General features: G+C 42.6%; 2 protein-coding genes and 1 long non-coding RNA gene across 4 annotated transcripts; 1 reads left to right on the forward strand and 2 right to left on the reverse strand.

Annotated features, from left to right (window-relative positions):
• Positions 1-261: 261 nt before the first annotated feature.
• Positions 262-14516, reverse strand: cep164 (centrosomal protein 164). Of its 2 annotated transcripts, none has more exons than XM_008426073.3 (28): positions 14290-14516; positions 13818-13901; positions 12692-12803; positions 11978-12212; positions 11581-11745; positions 11371-11487; positions 11211-11291; positions 10995-11099; positions 8106-9113; positions 7596-7646; positions 7356-7489; positions 6509-7042; positions 6278-6409; positions 5743-5938; positions 5421-5498; positions 5202-5324; positions 4788-4931; positions 4611-4694; positions 3801-3869; positions 3464-3723; positions 2949-3119; positions 2692-2869; positions 2464-2571; positions 2135-2234; positions 1028-1390; positions 870-942; positions 646-765; positions 262-469 (listed from the first exon to the last, which is right to left on the reverse strand). In XM_008426073.3, exons 2-28 carry the CDS (start codon positions 13894-13896, stop codon positions 376-378), a joined length of 4914 nt encoding a protein of 1637 aa, XP_008424295.1. In that variant the 5' UTR covers positions 13897-13901; positions 14290-14516; the 3' UTR covers positions 262-375. The 2 variants fall into 2 exon arrangements, with proteins under 2 accessions (XP_008424295.1, XP_008424296.1); XM_008426074.3 differs by having other exon boundaries at positions 13988-14516.
• A 225-nt stretch (positions 14517-14741) lies between these two features.
• LOC145554657 (uncharacterized) lies at positions 14742-23227 on the reverse strand. The gene is made up of 2 exons (XR_014090640.1): positions 23139-23227; positions 14742-21159 (listed from the first exon to the last, which is right to left on the reverse strand). It is a non-coding gene; the product is annotated as an uncharacterized LOC145554657 (long non-coding RNA).
• On the forward strand, positions 21047-23080 carry LOC103474828 (uncharacterized). The gene is made up of 4 exons (XM_008426077.2): positions 21047-21112; positions 21728-21779; positions 21873-22017; positions 22110-23080. Exons 2-4 carry the CDS (start codon positions 21737-21739, stop codon positions 22711-22713), a joined length of 792 nt encoding a protein of 263 aa, XP_008424299.1. The 5' UTR covers positions 21047-21112; positions 21728-21736; the 3' UTR covers positions 22714-23080.
• Positions 23228-23433: the final 206 nt, after the last annotated feature.

Consider the following 23433-nt stretch of genomic DNA (forward strand, 5'->3'; position numbering starts at 1 on the left):
AAATTACATTTATTAAAAAATACAATATTTACACAAGACGTGCACAAAATATAAATTTGCATCAGTTACTGGTCTGTAAACACCAAAGAGCTAGTAAATGTATTGCTCTGCAAAAGTTGAAACAGCTAAAAACCTTTAAATAAGTGCTTTACAAAAACCAGTGGTATAAAGACAGATGTAACCTGCACATGGTTTTGGAAGAAATCATGTTTGGACCTGACTTGGTAAACCAGCCTGAGTTTACAACATCCGGAGAAGGAGTTACATCCCTGAAGATCTTTATTCTGAAAGCTTAAACGTCCTTGTAAACATCACTTGCTGACCTGTCACAGTGTCATTCATGACCCAAAGTCCACAGAACTGCTGGTTACGACCTCAGTAGTGATAGACTCTGATCTGGTTGTTGTCGTCCAGGCCCAGCTGGATGAGTCTGTTAGAGGAAGCAGCTCGATAGCGAGTGAACAGAGGTCTGGAGGGCGGAGTTAAAGACGACACCAGGTGAAGCAGATAACACTTTTTTCTTTCTTAAAATGTTAAAAGCTCTTTGATCTGTTTCTATTTAATAATTACATTTATTTCAGGTAAAAATATTCGACCACTAAAAAAGCAAAGTGTTTGCGTCTCAGTTTTCTGCAGGAAGGATACATGCTGGGGTCTTTCCTCCGCATGTTCAGCCACTTCTTGTTACTGTCAATCAGCCCCTGCAGTCTCTGACCGTCCAGCTCCACTGATTTCTGCATCGCCTGATGGCTGCGGCTGTGCTGACTAACACACACACACACACACACACACACACAGAAACACACACTTTAGCTCACTGTCAGGCAGTAATAATCAACCGTTTGACCAAAAGCAAAAGACGTCTGTACCTCACAGGAGTGTATGATGGATAAGACGGGACGGTTCTCACGGTGCTGGAGGCGACCAGGTCAGCAGCTGCTCCTGCAGAACAGAAGAACTGCTCAGAACCAGCAGGAGGGACTGACCGAGCCCAGATGTCCAGCTTTTAATTTGACCTTTGACCTACCAGGGAATATCTGGCTCCACCTGCTGTTCATGAAGTCTCCTGGGGCAATCAGCCCGCTGCTGATGGGGGTGCTGAACAGAGGGGGCGCTGCAGAGCCGCTCCACAGCCTCTCAGACAGAGGCGGCGCTGCAGAGCTGGGGGCCAGGCCGGGCCCCTGTGTGAAGACGGGCGCTGAGGCGGGAGGCCCCCACGCCTCTGTCCCAAACCGCTGAGGCAGCATCATGGAGAAGGAGGGGTAGAGTGGGCTGCTCTCCCTCTGGGTCAACGAGCCCAGAGCGGTCAGAACGCTGTCCAGCTGAGCTGAGATGTGCTGCAGCGACTCAGCTAACTCCTGGACTTTGGCTGGGATGATGGGATGATCTCCTGGTGAGGGGAGGAGGAGAGATGAAGGGAGGAAACAGAAGCTCTATCAGCATGGTAACACGCAGGTCAGAAATCAAACAATAAGCTGATTGTTATACTTTTTTCTACCTCACACGTTTTTATTCCAGCAGCGCTGTTGGCTGTTGCAAACGTTTGGGTTTCCTTAGACAGAAAACTTTGCACCAGTGACTGAATTTAAATCTGTTTTAATTACAAATGATGCATTGCTATATAAAAATCAAATGAACTGAACTCATGAAAATAAACTATTAGAATTCACGATTCATATTAAAGCATAAAGAAAAGAGCAAATTAACGCTCCAACCTTGGAGGTGAACGAACCAGAGATCCATCCTGGACACGTCGATATTCAAATATCGCACCACTACAACAGGAAGTTACACGAGCACAGTCTCTGTATTTTCAAAATACTTCACCAAGACCGACTATATTTACTGAAAATACTCATTATACAAATGAATATATGGGTATATTTATACATATATGCTGTCAGCGTGGATTGGCTGTATAAACACAAAATGGGGATTTAATTCTGAAGCCTATTAAGTCACGTTCTTTCGCTCTTGTTGCAGTAAGAGCGTCAATCAAGGCAGACAATGAGAGAGCAACGAAGGGAAAAAGTATGAATTTTGGAAGTTAAGAATGGTGTGTTAATAATGTTTTTATGATGCAAACTACTCTAAACTGCCTTGTCATTGTGAAGCGTTGCGATGTGTGTGTTACCCGTCCCGTCCTGCGGCTCCACAGGGCTGCTGGTGTCTGACCTGGTCACGTCAAACGTCACCTTCCTGTCAGGAAGCTGAGAGGAATCCTCAAACATGGCCTGAAGGAACACGGCAACAAACATGTCTGCTGTTGACTATGTGATTGGACTCATGCTACTACATGATAAAATGTGCAAGATTTTCCAGATTAAAAAGTGAGATTTATGACCCCAAATATTTCATTTTCAATCTTTCATTGAATCAGCTAAGAATAATTATGTATATAATAAGCAGAGGAGGAGATTTGTTTCGTGTTTTTTGGGTTTTTTTTTTTTTTGGTTTCCTGACCTCGTCAGCCATGGAGCTCTCCAGCTGCTGCAGCTGCTCCTCCTTCCTCCGCAGGAGGGAGTTTCCTCTCTGAACCGTCCGCTGAAGCTCTGCCACGTCTCTGGCCTCCTGACAGAACCAGAGACACCAGCCGGTATTCAGTGGCGCATTTCTCAGAAATCAGCCCGATGTTTGAGGCATTCACAAGAGGAGTGGGGGAGAGGGGGGAGATTACACTCCAGCCTGCACCTGCTGGATGCTCCTCATCCTCTCCTCACTGGGTCCTCTGAGGCCGGGGTCCTGGCTGCTGCTCGTCTGGGCTGCCTGCAGAGCTGCCTGCCTCTCCATCAGCCGGCTGTTCTCGCGCTCCAGGAACTGCTTGGTCTTCTGGATGGAGGCGCCGTGTGAGGAGACGTACTGACGCAGCCTAGGAACGATTTGATCACGGTTGTTTTACGCTTTCAGCAAATCATCGGTTTGACGCTCCGGGTTTCGTGCCTCCTTACTCGTTGATGCTGCACTGGCTGTCGGCTACGGGGGACAGAGGCGAGTCCAACTCATCCACCTGGAGCGATGAGTCTATCCTGTCATCAGAGGGCGCTGTCGCTTTCTCTGCTTCCTTCTTGTTCTGCTCTGCTTGGGGCAAAGTTCTTCCATCTTCAGCTTGTTCCAGCTCACTGAAAAAAAACACATCTTTAATGTTGAGATTTTGTTTTAAGGAGTTACTTTTTAGATGTTTTTTTTTTACATTTGTTTTATTTCTTTCATATAAGCCAGCAGTTGGAGTTTTGCACCAAAACGTGTGTCAAACTCAAGACCCGTGGACCAAATCCGGCCCACCAAAGCTATTTATGTGTCACATAAATAAATCTTCAAGATAACTGACGGGTGCTTAAATATTATTTAAGCACACAAAATAGTTTTTATTTTTATAGTATCAAATAACGTCAATCATTCATCATTCGTCATTTTCATGTGCCCTGAAATGGAAATGAGTTCGACACCCTGATCTGTACCGTACCCGACTCTGCAGGTGAGGCGGTCACATCTCTCCTGCAGCAGCGCCGCCTTGCTCTCCAGCCGCTCCCTGTCCTCCCGCGCCGTCCTGCTCTCCTCCCTGGCTTTGTCTCGCTCTTCTCTCATCCTGTAACTCTGGTCCTTGGCCTCGTCCCTCTCCTCCCTGGCTCTGTGTGAGAGCTCTCGGGCCTGTGCCACCTCCTCCCTCAGCCTCTGCAGCTCCTCGCTCAGCTGGTCTCTTTCCCGGACCAGCCGAGGGAGAGCCTGGAGAGACACGTGCGAACGCACAGTCGGTGGACGGCACAAAAAGCGAAAGAAATTGGTGAGAAAAACCCCCGCACCTCTAACTGCCTGTCTAAGTCTTCCTCGTCGTCGCCGAGTTTCTTCCTCCTCCGATTAAGATCTGCAGCCTGTCAGGAGGAGGATATGATCAGCTCATGTAGTTAGGATTTAGGATTTGTGTTAAGAGAACACACAGTGCTTTGGAAGAGTATTCATAACCTGGAAACTTTTAAACATTTTGTTTCATCACAACCACCAACTTCAGGTTTTTACATTAAGAGGATGGTGGCTTTTTGTTTTATCCACAAAAGCAACCAATTGTGTTGTCTTACAGACCATGTGTTAAGATGGTTTAGTCAAAGTCCAGAACCGAATCCAACTGGGAAACTGCAGTCTTTTGAAAGCTATGTCTTATATTCTGTCCATATTACAATTATCCACTGTTTTTTGGTAGTTCCTTGCAAAAATACAAAATCTTACAAAAGTATTTTTTGTTTAGTTTCTAGTTCAAATACACTTAAATAACACAAAACTAACAAGTAATTTTTCAGCAAGAAATGGGAGTTTAATTTAAGTAAATAATTCATGAATATTGATTTTAAAAAGTACCATCTCCACTGGCAGATTTTTGCCTTTATAATAGATTTTTCCCAAAAATTCAATATAGAAGAATTGCTGACTAAAAACAAGCTCCTATGTCTTCCTGAAAAGTTAATTTAAATAAGTAAGATGTTGTGTTTTTGCAGTGTTAATCACATAAAAATCGCAGAAAACACAAAAATGTTAGTGGTTGTGAAGTAACACAACATCTTTTGGGAGAGATCAACATGAATGTGTCTGCAAAGCTCTGTGTTTTACTAGAGGAAAACCTTAGTCTGCAGCAGGACTTCCAGGCTCTGTAGCTCTTTCTCTCTCAGGTCCAGTTTATCAGCCAGATCCCTCAGCTCTGATTCCTGCAGGAGAAAATAAGACGATCGCATTGTTTGGGAATCATTTGAACAGCACGATAAATCCCGGCAGAACCATGCGCCTGCATCTCGACTAACCTTGCAGGAATGAGTCAGCTGCGTCTTCTGTATCTGTCCATCGAGCTGCAGGCGGAGTCTGTCCAGCTGGAGGTCATGTGACGCCTGGAGGCGAGCCCTGTCCTCCTGTAGCGCGTGCAACAAGCGCTCCCTCTGGGCGGTCTCCTGCAACGCAAGCATGTAGACGTACCGTCAAGAATCATCTGGAAGCAAACACGAGGATCTTATTTTTCCCCAGGATATTTGAAAACATTCCTTAGTTGTACGTCAGAATTTGTACGTCAGGCAAATTCTGACGTACAATTTGTACGTCAGGCAACTTCTTTAAAATCAGAAGTTTAAAGAACTTCTTTAAATCAGAAGTTCTTTAAACTTCTGATTTAAAGAAGTTTAAAGAACAACTTCTTTAAATCAGAAGTTGTTCCGAAGTCTGACCTCGTCCAGATATTTCTCTCTGATGCCGTCCATCTCTCTCCGGTGGTCGTCCTTCAGCTTTTCCAGCTTCCTCTCGTGTTCGCGCTGCACCTCGTCCCGCACTTCCTGCAGCAAATCGCCCAGCTGCGCACAAACGAGCACAAACAGCAGAAAAGCTTACTTAGATGATGCTGATGACATTAGGTGTGTGTGCGTATGTGTGTGTGTGTTTTCCCTAACCTCTCTGTGGTACTCTGCCAGCTGCTGTTCAGGTCGGGGACTCACTATCAGCTCCTTCCTCCTCTCGGAACTGTTGACCTTTATACAGACAAAAAGTTTTAAACACAAACTGATCTTTCTTTATTTTGCCAGAAAAATCCATAAAAACAGATCAGATGAAAACTTTGCGGTGGATTTATAAAAAAAAAATAATAATAATAATTTTTTGACATTTGATCATTAAAACTGTCGCATTCAGCTGTACGGTGAGTAAATCTATAAGTAGTGCAGTGTTGCCAGTTTCAGATACAGCTCATCTAAACTGCTCCCCATGCTCGGTCACCTCCTTTTTCAGCGTGTTCAGTTTCTCCTCCCTCTCCCTCTCCAGCCTCTTCGTCATGGCCGCCAGCTCCTCCTCTGACTCCGCCTTGAGTCGCTCCATGTCCTGCTTCTTCTGCGCCTCCAGCCTGTCGCGTGTCGCCACTCGATCCTCCTCCAGGGTGACGTGCGTCTCCTTTAACAACGCCTCACTCTCTTCCCTGAAAATATGAAATTAGTCTTGATGTTGACGGCGGAGTTGAAGATGCTCTAAAAGCCCTACGGATGTTGAAGTCGTGCACCAAACATTTCATGTTTTTCTGGAGAAAATTTTTTTTCAAAAGGTAGCAATTATACTTTTATCATTTCCAGTAAAACATATTAACATAAAATTGTACATATGTGAACCACTTGTGTGAACCTATGCTGTTTTTACACCTGAATTCCCCCGCAGTGGGACAATACAGGCTGTTTCTGTTCTATTCTAAGCTTTTTGTTTGTAACATGGCATTAGGTGAGAAAGTCCTCAGTGCTCCGTATGTCCTTCATGCATGTCTGACCTGAGTTTCTGCTGCTGCCGCTCCCTCTCCTCTCTGATGGACTCTCGTAGTTCCTCCAGAGTTTTATCAGCCTCCTCCTTCAGCCTGGCCGCCTCCTCTCTCCTCTCAGACAGAAGATTCTGCCGCAGCTGCCTGGAAATACGCAGACAAAAAGGAAGGCAGAGCAACACGGGTGTTATAGTTCAAGTAAGTCTGTGATTAAACTGTTAGGTGAATTCAGCCAACACCTACTTCAGTTTATTCTCGCTTTCCACTCTGAGTTTCCCTTCCTCCTCCTCCTCTTCCCTCCTGAGTTTCTCCTGAAGGAGACCCATCCTCGCCTCCTTTTCCTTCAACAAACGCTCCCTCTGCTCCTCCAGCCCTTGTTCAAGCTCCCTTCTCAGCCTCTCCTGCTCCCTCTCCATCTCCTCCCTCTTCAGCCTCATACTCCTCTCCTCTCTCTCTGCCTTCATCTTCTCCTCCTCTTCCTCTCTTTCTCTCTCCATCCCTGCTTTCCAGTTTGGCTCTTCTTCCAGAGAACCTTCCTGTTTTTTTGAGGACGGTTCCGTATTTTCGACCGGGGCGTCCACCGTCCGGCCGGGCCGACCTCTAGAGGTTTCGGGTCTCTGCAGCCCCAGAGTCACAGCGAGGTTTTGTGCTTGGGGATGTTTGGGGGATCTTAGATCGAGGTCGGAGGAGCTGGACAGCGAATGGCTGGACTGGTGGAGGACAAGCCGATCAACTTTATGAGCCGTGAGCTCGACTTTGTCTTCAGGCAGCGCCGGACTAAAGAGACATCGGGAGACGACAGAGTTACGGTCATGTTGTGCTCACTTTACAAAAATGACAGAACCAATAGTCTTAAGGAAACTGATATCAACAGCATGATGTCAGGGATCACAGCAGAGCCATAAAGGTCTAATTAAGGTCATGGCCTAATTGTTAAGAAGTATTCTAGCAGACGAGAGGCAACCTTCTCTGTATAAGGAGGGTGATGATCATTTGTACCATGAATACTGGGAGCATGAGATCAAAAAACCTTTGAAGTGACTTCTCACTAAGATCAGCATTAATATTCAAACATCATTCACAAAATAACCTCTTGGTGGCCTCAGTCTTTGTCTTTCCTCCGCTCTCTTTCCCCTCTACATCTCCCGTTTCCTCCCTCTCGTCTTTCTCCAGCGGACCGATTGTGCCAGACAAATCTTTGGTGTCTAGAACCTTCTGTGACAGCTAAAAGACAGAGGGGGAAAAAAAAATCCAGAACATTTCCGAGACTTTCAGAAATCAAGCAGCCGGGTTTATGTGTGATGAGTTTCACAGAAGGCGATCAGATTACCTTCAGGTCCAAGGAAGAAACCTCTGCCTTTTTCTTACTGGCCTCAGACTCCTGCAATAACACAAACACGCTCAGTGGAAGAACGGCGGCTCTGAGCATGCATGAACAGAAGCGCGCAGACAAACACCGAACCAAGACTAATGCAGGACAAACATGCAAGCAAAGGCTGCAAACTGCACTCTGGAGATTTCTAACAGCAAAGCGAAAGCTTTAAAGTGGGAGGTGGTGGCAGGAAATGGAGGTCCAATTTCTGACTGAACAGTCCACAAAAGCAGCTGGCTAATCTGTACCACCAATGAGGTGCAGGGACCAAAATTTTCCAATCCAATCCTCGAGGACACAAGCAGATTATCCTTTGATGAGGTTAATCTACTTGCATGCACGATGACACCCAGACAGAGAATCACAGCAACACAACTCAGCCCCTAAGGCGCTGGAGTTGGACTTGGGGAGCTACATGCTTGCAGAGCCGGGAGCCTGGAGGAGGACAGAGGTGACACTGAACCCTACCTCTGCAGGAAGGCAGGAGGGAGTCTTCTGTCCTCGCCCGGCCGGCTGGGCTGGAGACGGACCTGCTCTAAACACCTCAACCACTTCTTCCTCACTTCCAGACGCTCCTGCTGGAGCTCGGCCCTCTGACTCGTCTTCCATCTCCACTCCTTCCTTTGAGGTCCCCTCTCCTTCGCTCTGTACAAACCTTTCTAACTCCTCCTCTGGGGTCTCCGTCAGTTTTCTGTGGCTTATGGAGCAACCCCCCAGAGCTCCGTCACTCTCACCCTCATCCTCCTCCTCGTCTTCATCCCCTTCCTGCCCTCTTTTGTAATTCTTCTCTTCTTCTTCTTCCTTCTCACACTCACTCTGGGACTCACCATCATTGATGTTTCTCTCAATCTCACCTCTGTTTCCATCTGACTTCCCCAGATTCTCGCTTACACTACCATTCCCATCCGAAGCACTGAAGCATTCTTCAACAATTTCACCCTCAATTTCAGGCTCTTCTGCTTCTTCCTGTCCTCCATTCTCCTCCTCTACATTCTTCTCACTCTTATTGCTGTCAGTTTTCTCCTCTCTGTTCTTGCCTTCGCCATTCTGGCTCTCAACATCTCCTTCTAACGCCTCATTACTCTTCTTTTCATCCTGTCCACTGCTGTGACCCACGCTCTCTGAAACTTGTTTTGCTTCATCTTGGCCCACACAGACTCCCTCCTCCAACTCCTCACGTTCTCTCTCTTTACTTCCACTCTGAAGCTCTTCTACTTCTTCCCTTTCCTTTTCTTGGCTTACATCATCTTGCTTCTCTCGTTTTGTTCCATCGTTATTCTCATTCCCTGCCTTGTCTTCCTCTGCCTTCTTCACTATTCCTTCTTTTCCATCATCTCTGTCCATTTTCTGGACATCTTCCCCTTCCTCCACCTCCTGTTCTGACCCCTTAGCTAAGTGTTCAGCTCCCTCCTCACTGGTTCGGCTCCTGCTGCCCGCCTTGGCAGAGAGCTGGATGTGGCGGCCCCTTAAAGAGTCCTTGTTGGAGGGGCAGAAGAAGACCAGTCCATCCATCCCAAAACATAAAAGAAGGCGTGCAGAGACACAAAGGGGCAGATAGGGGGACAGGAGAGGGAATCAGGCAGACAAAAAGATTGTGACCCCGACAAAAGGACTATAAAGGTTGTGATGTTCCTTAAACAACAGCATGCAAAACTGATGGACACAATTTCAACATGAAGAAATTCCCATGGATACCAATAAAACTAAAGAAAACATGGTAAAAAAAAATAAAGTAGACCCTCTTTTAAATCTAAAACTTAAAATGTTAGAGTCAAATAAATCAAACTGAGCTTTTCCCATATTCCACAAGATATCTTTGGTTAGATTAAGACTCAATCAGAAGACAGATGTTGTGCAAATTAAATGATAACTTAAAATGTAAATCTTCAGGAGGAATGACTATTTTTGGCTTAACTGTGGTTGTAGATATTTTTCACATCAACAAGACAGGACAGAGTAAGTCATTTACAAGAATGAACTTTTTATTTCAGGACTGAATTGAGGCAGCGGGGGATTTCTTCAGACAACGGTTCAGATGAAATGAAGTACAGTAATCCTAATTTCACTTTAGTAAAGCTGCTGTATGTAATTTATAAAGAATATATGTTTTTTTTTTAAGGTTTTGTTGGCTCTAGTGGCCTTTATTTGAAAGTAGTTCGACGGGAAAGAGGGTAATGAGAGAGGAGAAAGACCTCCTCTCTCCTCATGCGGCAAATGTCACCAGGTTGGGAATCAAACCTGCGACCACCACCTCAAGGACCAAGGCCTCAATACATGGGTTGTCCTTTGCCCCTGCGCCACTACAGCACCCTAAGAATATATGTTTTTATATATTTATTAAGACTGTCACTGTGTCCTCACAGAATAACATGAGACATATAATCTGTGAATTTCTTTTTTAAAAAAGGCAAAAAAAAAAACGCTTTCTGTCAGTGGTCCTACTGCAATCTGCAGACATACACGCTCAGTCAGAAACAACCAATCAGAAGGCGGGTTTTAGCACTGTTAATCAGCAGTTTCCTGTCTGTCTGTGTCATGTGATCCACTCTGTTCACTGCAGGGGAAAGAGCTCTGTAGAGAGCAGCTGAAACACCTGTCTATAAATGTTATGACATTCAAATCAGAGAACTAAGATTAGTAGGCAAAATATATTTTTTTTATATATAATTTTTTTGTGTGTGTGTTGAGTCGTACTGAAGCAGAGTGGAAACAAGCAAGCTATGTAACACTGCATGTTGTGTTAATTTAGAAGGATTTTAAGAATGTGGATTTATGTCAACTGGTGTTGCCTTTGCATCAGGTTTTCTTATATTGTGCAACTCTTATATAGATGGCGTTGGTGGAAACAAGGCTCATTACAGGCAAACGTATATTCATAAATGACTGATAAATGGCGATAACAAAAACAAGCCAGGGTTGCTTCGGCTCAGACAGCAAAGCAGTAACACTGGCAGTAGGAGGACAGGAGGACAAAGAGGAAGGCACAGTAAAAGCCGCGCCCGTAGGACAGATCCCAGCAGCACAGCAGCTGCAGGAACACATGTTGGGTCCGGGAAAGGTCGAGAGGTTTCAATGTTAAAGAGACGAAGGACAAGGAGTGACACATGATTCAAACAAATGGTAGGGAAAAAAAAAAAAACATGATAAATGATCAAAAACAAGTTTTCTGAGCACAGCATTCAGGTGCTGTCAGAATAGTTTGGATTTTCAAACAAGAAAAAAAATCCTCAATGTTAACAATTATTATAATTACTGTAATGCATAAATAGTAACTAAATATAGTTAAACTAACAACCTGAATGAATAAAATGCTTCACAGCAAACTGGAGGGAGCAGAAAGCTTGATGATGCGGTTACCTGATGGGACGGTGGTTCGGGGCTGTGGTCCGCAGACAGACCCAAGTCCTGCAGCTCCGGCTCCGTCCTCTCTTCAGCTGGAGTCGCACCGCTGGTCTCGCTCTCCTGATCAAAACGAGCGCAGAGAAACCAAGCGCTTGCTTGAGGACTTCAGGAAAGAGTTTTAAAAAGCTTCACATCGTTTGCTGAAGAGTCACTCGAGCCTAAGCTGTCTACCTCGTACTGCAGCCCTCCTCCAAGAGCATCCAGGTCTAAATGGAGGTTCTTCAGCAGTCTGTCTGATCCACGGAGACTCGGCTGGAAATAAGACCGATGCTGGTTTGTATGGAGAAAAAACAATAACCAATTTCTGAAAGCATCGGAAAATTAAACCAACCTCATTATCTGAGATTTTCTCATCATCTTCATCATAATGTAAACCGTGCAAGCTCAGTGAAACCCTCTCCTCCTTCCTGGAGCCTAAAACACTCGCTGCCCCACTGCTTCGCGGACCCTGAAGAAACAAAAAAACATAAACAAAAGCTATATTAAAGCAAACATAATGTCAATACGTAAATACAGAGATGCATTCTGGGTAAGGTTTTACTGGAAGGGACGTCTTGAGAGGTTCCAGCCCCCCTGAGCTGCCGAGGGACCCCCTGGCAGATGTGACAGACCCAGAGAGAGGGGCATGCCCCAAGATGTCTAAACCTCTAAGAGGAGCCAGAGTGGACTGCGGGGACGGTAACGGCCCTAAAGATGAACTCAGTGCCTACAGAAAAAGATGGAGAGTCGGTGAAGAAACAACAGGCATCCCACTGTTTTAAATAAAACCTTCCCCCCAAAGATTTATCAGATCAGATGAGAGGATTCACGTTTTAAACTTTTATTTAGTTAAAAAGGAACGACGAGTCTCTTATTATCGAGACCCTGAAAATAATGTCTAAATATAAATCTTTTAATTGTTAAAGATGCACAACATAATATCCAGTGGGGTCACTAACTGCTGGAGTCTTCAGTGGCTCTTTCTTCCTCTTTTCTTTTTTCTCCTTCTTCTCCTTCTTCTCTTTCTTCTTCTTCTTGTCCTTCTTAGCTCCGCCCCCCCCAGTGGCGCCTATGAGCGCTGCGCGCTGGCGCTCCTGCTCCACCAGGCGCCGGTAGTGCTCGTCACAGGGGTGGTCCCAGGTGGACTGACCCGTGGAGAAGTTGAAGTAGTAGATGTCCCCCGACACGTCTTGGCTGCCACGAAAGAGGAGAGGACAAATCACTTTGAGCTGAAAATGCTGAAAGCACAAAATCTACCTCTGTGATTTATCGGTAACAACTTAAACTAGGGGTGTGTTGTGGTAAACCAGCATAACGTACTGGAAAACTATGAGGTAAAGTCGAGTGAGCATTTAAATTTGGCCCTCTTTTCTTTGATGCCCTTAGATAATTAGTGAACAAACACGACTTGTTCCCTTGAGGAACACAACAACAGGATGGTGTTGACTACGGTGGAGAGGTTTGAAGTAGAGGTGTGCTCGGCTATGAAAGACCCAACGTAACACACTGAAGGTTGTCTTATTCTTCGCGTATTAACAACATTTATTCAATTCCGAATAAACCAAAAAATAAAATAAAAAAATAAAAACAAATAACCAAAAAACACTCTGCTGTACTAACTTTCTGTTGAACTCAGATAGTCCTACTGGGGAGGATCTTTCTTCTTTACTCACCATGGTTTCCACTCAGGAGGCAGAGGGGCGACCATGCCCTCTCTGGCCAGCCACAGGAGCTCCAGCTCATTGTCGGGATCAATGCCAATCTCTATCGCGTACTCATGGATCTCTGACCATAGGGAGTGAGAAGAACATGGGGAAAAATGAACAGAAGATGATCGATTTTTTTTAAACATTTCTGTGGCACAAGACTATAAACATCATTACATGTTACTTTATTACGAATCAACGAGATAAACTATCACGATCAAAAGATAAACAGTGAGTCTTGATGAACAGGAATGTGCATCCACACATTACGAACACCAGATCAATCGTGGGAATGATGAATCAAACAGAAGTAAACTTCAGAAACCTACAATTATCAAACAAGTCACGTTTAGTAATGAATTTATTTCTGTAAATGTGATTTCAGAGATAGTCTGAGAGAACAAATCTGGTCATCCTTGATATCTAGCATGTCAAGATAACATTTTCTACAATTAGATGTTGAACATTCATCAGGAAGGAAGGAAAAACGGAAGGGGTTGATGAATGATAGGAGGATAAAAGAAGAAACAAACATAGGAAGAAAGGGATTTTCATGGATACACGGATGGAAATCAGTTTTAGGCAGTTGGAGAGGAAATATAACATAATAACATAATAAGATTTATCAAGACTTTATTTTCTCTTTCAGTTCATTCCTTTTCCTAACTCTGCCTGGCTCAACTGTTAGGATTGTGAATTTAAAGTTATTCTAGTTATCTTATATCTGTCCAGGCAATTTGACAATTTTCCAAACTAACCAGACGGAAATCCAGAAAAACATCATGAAATAATACACTGATTTGATATTACTATGTAATACAATAGAAATTAGTCCTGAAGGAGTAAAGTCATTGAAGCAGTGGATTTGAATTCTATGTTTAATTTAATTTTGCTTGTGTCTCAAGGAATACTATTATATCTTTTTTGTAATGTTTGTAAATAATTTTTATAGTAACGTTTGGTGTGGATCACAGGAAGATAGTCTGGGGATCCTTAAATAAGCAAATTAACATTACAACTGCTACAGATTTTGTAGTCTTGTGTTTTCCAACACTCTCCAAAGCGGTTAATTTAATCAGGTTATAGCGTGTACCTTGTTCAGAGGGAATGTAGTTCTCATCGTAGTCCTCCTCAAGGATCAGCTGGTCTCCTATGAGAGCAGCCGCTGTCATGGTTACTGCAGAAAGAAGAGGAAAGCTGGTTCACAGAGCAAAGATCTGGTGCTAACGTAGAATAGCATGGTGAAGATGGAACCGCGCTCACTAAAACATCTTTAAGGCAGTCTTCCTCACCCCCCTGCGCTAATAATAGGATTATAGAATGAGATAACTTCACAGGTCCGCAAAGAGAAAAAAACAGCAACTTATAAATAGGCGAACTGAGTCCAAACCGCCAGCTTTAGCAACCACAGAACAGCAACTTCGAAAGAAAACATTTTATGAGATATTGTATTATTGCGTAGGATGGGGAGTGTTGGAAGAGCTTCGATGTTAGCTTAACGTTAGCTCAGCAGGCTTAGTAGTTGAAGAAAAACTCATTCGTAGCGGTCAGTTCACCTTCCCTACCTGAACCGCTTCTTCATCAGGACTTTCAACAGTTCCGAGAAGTTTCCAGCTCTTCGTGAAAGCCGTGGTATTTTCAGAAAGCAATAATGGACGGACAGTTACGATATAAACATCATCTCCATGGACGCTTTTCTTGTTTCCTGTGGATCTGGCTGGCTGAGCTGCGTGACGCCTTCATGTAAACTCGGATATTGTGTTTTCACCAAGACGTTCCGTGAATCTCCATATGTGAGTGTCAATGAATGGAATAACATAACAATAGATTCTGCTAAAATAATGTTTTCATTATATTTATATCAAATAATATTACGCAAAATAACTTTTACTTGTCACATAGGAAGTATAGAAAATTGCTATGAGAATAAAGCTTCCGTTTTTTTGTATGTTATTAACATGAAGGTAGATTTTCTTACACCCTTTAAAGCGGTCTTGATAAATACCCCAAACTTGAAATTTATTTATTTATTTATTTATTTATTTACACATCTGGGTAGTAATTTACTCAGTTACATTTATTTTAGTAAATTTTTTTGAAAAATGCATTTTTAGTTTTACTGCATCGTACTTTTACTTTTACTGAGGTGATATTATTATGAAGTACCACTACTCAAACTTGATTTTGATACTCTATCCCGTATTCATGTTTACGCTCTACCCACTGTGAGTAACTTCAATCATATTTTAATCAAAACTATGACATGTTAAAGTGAGACCTCTTGTTTGTACAAACTTGTTCAGATGTTTAGTCTGTTGTGCCATTTGGGGATAAAGAGAGGCTACAATAAAAACTATATATTGCCACTGGAAGTATTTTAACTTGTTCTAGGATATATTGTATACACATTATCTACTGTAAGCAGTAATTTTGCTGGTTTTAAGGTCGAAAAGATTTGATTTGGAAAAGTGTTTTTTCCGCTTGAATATGTTATTTTGTTAAAATATGTTATTTAAATATTTAAAATATGAAATTTAAAGTGATGCAAACCATTTTTATGGATATGAATTAACAGAAGAAAAAGCAAGTTCCAACAATTTGGAACAACTTATACAGAAAAATTTGTTTCTGGAAGGAAATGAGACAGGCACCTCTCAAAAGATAACAAATTATATGAAAGAAGTATGAATTTTGAAAAAAATAAAATAAAATACAAATGTACAAACATTATATGGTACTCCCAGATTTGACCACAAGAGGGCAGACGAGAATGTAAATCCAGTTAGCGATAAAGTGGGAATAGAAAATGGATGGGTGGCTGGATGAACTAAAAGTTTTTGAAGCTCTTTTTCAGTGATAATTGACTCTGAAACTAAATTGTAAATGAAAGTCTGCAAAAGTTAGTTAGTTTGTCTTAATGGGGTGCAAGTGATTTATTGCATTTAAAAACAAATACTTCCTAGTTTGTATTACTCCATTTCTGCTTTTGTGAACAGAAAATGCAGATACGTCCACTGTGATTCAGCATGAAACACAGTGGAGGGAAAATGACAAGAAATAATTCAGTGGTTTCCAAAAATCTGCTCCAACTCGCCCACTTGCATGGGTGGACAGCAAATCATCCCTATCGTGTGTGTTTTATTTAAGTATCAGGGTGAATGACCTCTTCATCTTGAGCAATGCTTTAGAATCACAAACAGGCCTTGAAACTTTGATGACCAACACCTACGCAAAGCACACAATCCCAGTGTGAGGTTGCACTTTGTAACACATTCATTTCTAAGCGAATTACACGATGGACGTTACGGTAAAACTGGTTTAGTAATGTCTCTATCGGAGTCTTCAGTCACCAGCGATTCCTTCATATTTCTGCTGCACGTCTGTTCAGTTCTGAAATGCCGCTCTGGTGTTATGCATCAAAAAGTTTCCCTTTTGTCTCCCCAGTTCCCAGAATAGTTTTCTAACAGTGTTAGCTGATGGCGAACTATGATTTTAACTAAAAACAGTGAGGCCTGCAGTGCTTTTACCGTGTTTCTCGGGTCTGTCATGACCTTTCATGACCTTTTGGATGAACTCTCTCAGCACACTCGTGACAGACTGGCCACTTCTCTGAACGTTCAGCAAGCATGTTTTCTCCATTTGTGGTTAATAGTTCTTATTGTACAACACCAATAAACATTAACACCGCTTTTAATCTGGTCTCTTGGATCTGTTACTGCAGAGAGGAGCAGGAAAAACTTCCAACCTTGAAGAGTGAAATGTTCTAACGAGGTTATTATTTACCCATCTCAGTAAGTCCCAACGTTTACTGTTCATGTCAATAAACTCGATTATCTAAGGAACAGAATCTAGAACAGCAAATGGCACCAGAAACTCATAAACAGGGAAGATAATGTTCCCTATCGCTGATCAAAGAGCCAACTCACTGATTGCTGGTTGCCATAGAACTTGCCCAGGTGTGTCCTCAATTTCCTTCGATTGCTTTTGTCAGCATGACACCATGTGAAAAAAGAAAGTAAACTCTCAGTACACTTTAGAACTAAAATCCTAACCAGATTTGATTGTCACTGATTTGATCTGGTTCAGATGCAAGTTTAAAGACATAAGTTGTGCTGCCAGCTTTTTTTGATTACAGAAATGTTTTTTTTTTCTTAACAGAGGAGTCTGACAGTAACTCTGGAGGAGCTTAAAAGATTGGTTGCTCAGTTGGGAGAATCTTTCAACTGGACAAAAAGACAAAACAAAACAAAAAACATTCCATAAATATTTCCTATACAGATCAGTGGCAATTGTTGAAAGAAAACCACAAGAGTCATGCTTGCTGTTTGCCAAAAGTATTTTAGGATAAACAGATAACAAACAAAAGAAGGAACTCCATGGAAAGCGCAAAATAAAACTAACTATAGATTACCCTGAACCCACAAACCCCCACACTGAAACATGGAGGTGGCAGCATCATGCTGTGCTGCTTTTCTTAGCAGGGACATGGAAGTTGGTCAGAACTGATACGATGACGCATGGGACTAAATATAGGGCAGAAGATAACCTGTGAGAGGTTGCCAATGTACTGGCAGCCTCTGGGCCTACCTTCTCCCCTGGGCTCGATTAAAATTAATACTGTAATTAAATTATGCATAATCGTATGAACTTCATTCATTAGATAGGGGACAAAGGGAAGTGACTGCACTGGATTTTGCATAGAGGTATTAAAGTAAAGGGGCTACAAAGATATGACTGTTAAAATTGATGGGGCTTATTGATAAAAAGCATGCATCTACAGCATTTTCTGAAACTCCACAAGCAGCTGCTACTTTGTGCTGATCTATCACACAAAATTTCATTATTAAAATGCATCAAAGTTAGTGTTTGAAATGTAACAAATACAAAAGAGCTAAAGATTATGAAACTGTTTTGTGGCCACTGCACATCTAAAGTCTCAGAGTGGAAGATCACTGTCTGGATATTTTTAATAAACGCTCTAGAAATAATAATAATTTAAAAAAAAAGCATTTTGCTTAATATGTGCATTGAAGGGGTAAATGAGTTTATGATTAAGTAACAACTCTTTTAAGTTTCCTTAACTCTGTTTGTCCCGGTTATCTGAGTTCAGGGTGGACTGTCTTGCTTTGCTGTCAAGCTTTCCAGCCCTCAGGACGTTACAACCAACAGTGCTGCTCTGCTAGAGAGACTTTGTCACAAATGTCTGTATTAAAGAAGAAGTGACCTTAGCAGATGTGATATTGCAAAATCACACCATACAGTTAAAATGGCTCGGGTATAGCGATTTACAACGGTGTGTGCTTTGGAGAAAAATAAGTGCACGCAAGCTGTTGCTTACAGCTGAAATAACCTCCCCTGCTGGTCTGAGAGCAGCGCTCCACCAAGGATGCAGCTGGAACAATGAGATGACCTTCGACCCTCAGCCAGCACATGATCAAATGTTGGATTTTCTGCTAAAATATTTAGCAAACCCCGTGTAATCGTTTAATCTGTTCATGGAAGTAGTTTGTATTCATCAGGAGAAAAATTCATGTTCTAAACGAGATCTAATCAAAGTCATAGAAGAATTGCTTCAAGCAGATCAAAGTTTTCAAACCTTCTTCCACTTCTGACACATTAGGAGTTCAGCAACTCTCCTGCCAGCAACTCTACCGACAGCAGTAATCTACAGATGCAGATCGGTCTGGATGCTGAATCAATGCACAGCAGTGCAAGGAGTCTCAAAGGTTGTTGTTCCAGATAAGTCTCCTCTCTGACACAGCCTGTTTCACTCATGATACGTTTGCAACATACCAAACAAGTTTTCCAAGATGATAATAAAACACTTTCTGAGACACCAAGATACTTTGGTGAGATCCACAATATGTTAGAGCCTGCAAATGTCTTGCAAGACTCAAGATCCAGAGTTACTTTTACAAGACCTCTAATCTCTTTTGCATGACCTGCAAGGGTTTAGCAAAATTCCCAGTCAGTTGGATTGATTCTGAATATGTTTTGGCAAATTGTCACAAAAAATTATGTTGTTTCTAAGAGACTATCTTTAAGATTAGGTTTTGGATGACTTTGGATGACTTTGGATGACTTTAGTTTTGCAAGGTCCCGAGTTACTCAAAAAAATTGTCTAATACTGCCGAAGGTTATTGAAATCCCGAGCAACTTTTGAATGAGCTGATGAAAGTTTTCCAAGGCTGTGCAAATATCCACGTTTTCTCTCAAGTCCCTTTGTACATTTTCACTCCTTCTGGATCTGATGGCATTTCCTTTAATAGTAAAGCAGCAAAATATGGTTTACTTTTCAGATGAAGAAGATGGAAACATCTCGGCCTTTCTGATTAGATAAAAATAAATAAACTAAGTCTTTCCTTGCAAATGTTTCCATGTGATCTGTCCTCACCCACCATTGTCACAGTTTTCAGCTTGTCTGGAACATTTTGCTAATCAGTTTCAGACAAACCACCACAGCTGATAACAGCATGGTGAAAGTTTCAGGACGGAGAGGGAGGGAAAAAGGGGGTCGACTCGTTGGTCTGTTTATCTAACTCAGCTTCAGCTAACCCTCTGTGAAATGTTGGCTCAATAACGCAATCAGGGGAGACAGGGAACAGACAATCTAGGAATTGCAAAGGTGACTTAAAATTAGGTCTAAACTACACGTGTTAACCAATTAGCTTACTGAAAAGAAGCAAATGATCAACAAATAAATCTAAAATATAGATCTGGGGAGAAAGAGTTTGGCCAGAAACATTACTGAATTATAGATCCATCAAAACTCATCATACCTTTAGTTTCTTAATCTCACAAACTGCAGTAGAAGATGGTGACACTCATGTCACTTGAAATGGGCTTCAGACCTATTTAAATGACATTATTTTTTTCCAAACAGAGTCTTATTTCAACCAGCTTGTAAAAGCTGGTTATTCAATGGAACCAAATAGTATTTAGCAGTATTTATTTTTGTCAGTCCCCTGCACAATTACTCTTTTTAGAGCTGTGAGAGATTATATTTCATCACATTTGCTGGATTTACCAAGTATTATTTGCCTACTATTTCAACTTATAGGAGGCAAACGATCAGTGTTGCATAAGACAAGCTGTGGAGATGTTGCAATAGGACAGAGGGAGAAGTCACAGGAAAAAAGGCTTGAAAGAAACTGCGTTCACAAAGATATGTATCGACCACATAAAGGCCTGACATTATGCAAGAAAAGTAGTTCCAGGGCTTCCAATGATTAATCCTGCAACTGGTCACTGTGCTGGCTGTACAGAGTCCACTCTGCAAGTATACCACTGCTAAAAACACTTGGCTGGACACTTTATTCACTTTCTTTTCCACAAGTTTCACATTTCCACCTCACAAGGATAGAGCTGTGAAAATGCACTACACATGTACATGTATAATTATAAAATGTGATCGCTCCAAATCCACAAATCACATGAAGCCAGAGTGATAAAGTCCACAGGTGACAGGACAACAAACAACAGGACAGAGTACACAACTCTTTGACCTATTAATGATCATGCAAACACACACTCACACACACACACACACACTCTCAACCAGTGACAAATTTTGTTATCTAAATGCTGAGATTATTCTGTTTTGATACTTTATACATGATATTGTTTGTGGGGTGGTGTGTGTGTTTTTGTGTTGGGTATCTTCAACACACAACACACAGGGACTGTTTATTGATTGCTGTTGAATTTCAGAAAGCTGAGCGTATCAAGTCCATGTGCTCTCTGTACTCGTCATTGTTTTACTTGGCAGCATTTTTAGAAGCACAAGGAATAAAAATAATGTGGCTTTCTGGCAAACACATTTGGATAACTTTTTCTGCTTGTGTGAAATTCTTTGTATTCACTCTTTTCTCCTACTCTTTCCTAACCTCCCTCTCACCTTTCCAACATCTCCACCACTGCGGAGAACAAAAAAAAAAAAAAGATGTAATTAAAAGTGCTTAATAATCACACTTCCCTTTTTATTGTAGGTTTCTTGGCTTTGTCTGCATAGTTTTGTTTTCATAACTATATGATGTCTCAGACACAAGAAAAGCAACAAAAAAAAAACTTCTTGGAAAGAATAAATTCTGTAAAAATTACCATGCGTATTGAACAGCGATAATGTACAGGATATAGGGCATATTTTGCCAGATCTGTTGACGTGTGTTCCTGATCTCCTCGCAGCATGTGACCGTTGAACCCTCAACCCGATCCCCCTGCTGAGGAAGACGGCTCGGGGGTGAGGTCCACCTCCACGGAGACACGCAGCCCTCACTGCTCCACTCCTCCCCTTCGCCCCCTCCTCTGCAAAGGACTCGTCCCTGATCCGGGGACTATAAAAACTCTGCCGTGGCTAGAGTTGTTCAGTCTCGTCACCAACTCCACCAGGTAAGGCAAGCAGCAGCTGGGATAGGAACTGTAATTTGGTCTTCATGCTGGGGGATCAGAGAAAAAAAAAAAATCACATCTTTTTAAAATTTCCAAAATTTTGCTTTTCTGTGAGACCTCAACTTCTGAACGAGAGGCTAAAACATACTATTGTGGAAAGATAAGTGTTTTTCTTATGGTAGCATTAGGACTTTTCTTTCTTGTTATTACAACTTCAGGTTGAAGCTGTTGGGCCTCAGGAGATATTACAGCTGGTATTTCCATTTAAAGATGTCTCTAAACTCATTTGCTTCCGGATTGAGATCGTCTTCTAGCCCGGACAGCTGACTTGCTAAACCCTAAAACAAGATTATGAAACAGTTCGGATTTTATCGTCTTAAACTGCTTTGCTAATCTACTCAGATTACACGATGTCCCAATCGACAGCCATATGTTGGCTGCCAGCTAATTTAGGTCAGTTTGGGGATGAGTGTTTTGCAAAGCATTCTTAATTTTGAGACGCCATAAATCTGCTTTAGGCAGGAGATTTAACACTGCTTTAGTGGATACATTACTATATTCCTTTGTGTGTTTTCACCGCTCCTCTTTAACATCCTGTGTGATTTTTCACTCTAGACCATCATCATGAAATTCGTGGCTCTTGCTCTTGCCGTTCTCCTGGCAGTCGGTGAGTATAAAACACATTCTGTCCTGAGTCTGTGATGTCTCAGAATATCTGTTGCACATGTTCAACTTTTTGTCTTTGCACTTCTCACCTCAGGCTCCCAGGCCGCTTCCCTGCAGGCTGATGCCCCCTCCCAGCTCGCCCATATCAGGGCTGCTGCGGATGTCTACATGACACAGGCAAAGGAAAGTGCCATCAAAGCTCTGGACCAGCTTGATGACACTCCATACCAGGAACTGAAGTAAGAAAATGTTTTAGCTGATGCCTCTCTCACGAATCCTTCAGTGCTGCAATTATTTAGTCATGAGTCCTTCAATCTTTGTATTGTTCCAGGACTTCCCTGGCTCAGCGCCTGGAGGATATCCACAATAACATCAAGCAGATGCAGGCCCAAGTGTCCCCTATGACCGACACTGTCGTTTCCAGCATCTCTGATGCCACTGCTGAGTTGCGTGCCTCTATTGCAGCTGACATTGAGGCTCTCAGAGCTGAACTGGAGCCCCAGCGTGCCAAGCTGAGGGAGGTCATCGAAAAGCACTTGGAGGAGTACCGCACCCACTTGGAGCCCTACGTCAGAGAGTACCAAGCTAAGCAGAACGCCGAGATGGAGGCTCTGAGGGCCAAGATGGAGCCCGTTATGGCAGAGCTGCGTCAGAAGGTAGCCACCAACGTGGATGAGACCAGAGCTGCCCTGATGCCCATTGTTGAGTCTGTGCGCACCAAGCTTGTCGAGCGCCTGGAGGCCCTGAAGGCGATGGCTACCCCTTACGTGGAAGAATACAAAGAGCAGCTGAGACAAGCCTACAGCCAGGCACAGGGTGTCAATGCTGAGCAGATCACTAGCCTGAGGGAGAAGCTGACTCCTCTTGGAGAGGAAGTCAAGGAGAAGATCCATGCCATGGCTGCCATCATCAGAGATACCTTCAGCAAAAACTAAATGCTCTGTATCTTTCTTTTAACTAACCTCACCTTGCTGTCTGTCTTAGATATATTGAAGCTGTGTCTATGTTCTTTCTTCCCCCTCACAAACAGACCACCTCAGAAGTGAAGCTAATGCCTAACTTATGAACAAAAATGGCGGAACTTCCTCCCCTCCGAGCACGCAATTTCATGAATATATGCAAGCACGCACACAGAGACACATACACACCTAGCACACATGCCTTCAGCTTTACATGCCATTTGCTAACATATTGTGTCTGAAGTGTTTGTGAATTACCACACAGGCTTGAACCTCTGTGTAACTATGGTAACTGTGCTTTGATGAAAAATACAGCTCAATAAACATCTGACTGTTTATACAACTGTGTTCTCTGGAGTCATTTTCCTTTAAACTGCTTGTTAAAAATACATCACACTCACCTTATCAGTCCCTCAAGGCACAAGGGGGTAAGATCGGGATTTTAATAGGTCGATATTGATCACAAAGACCACCTGAAAAGAACAATATTAAAACAATCAGTTGTAGTTGAGACTGCCATTCAGCTGCATATGAGGTATTCCTGTCTGCTGTATTAAAAGCAATGATTAATGAGTCGATCAGAGAGGGAACCGGCCTATTGACAAACCAGAATCATGCTGTGATTAATTAGGGGAAAGTCTTTACAGCTTGGGATCCCTCAGGCTGGAACAATCAACACCATCCCATCAAAGTGCC

This window comes from Poecilia reticulata, chromosome 13, assembly GCF_904066995.2.
Source record: "Poecilia reticulata chromosome 13, P_reticulata-male-v2, whole genome shotgun sequence".
NCBI lineage: Eukaryota > Metazoa > Chordata > Actinopteri > Cyprinodontiformes > Poeciliidae > Poecilia > Poecilia reticulata.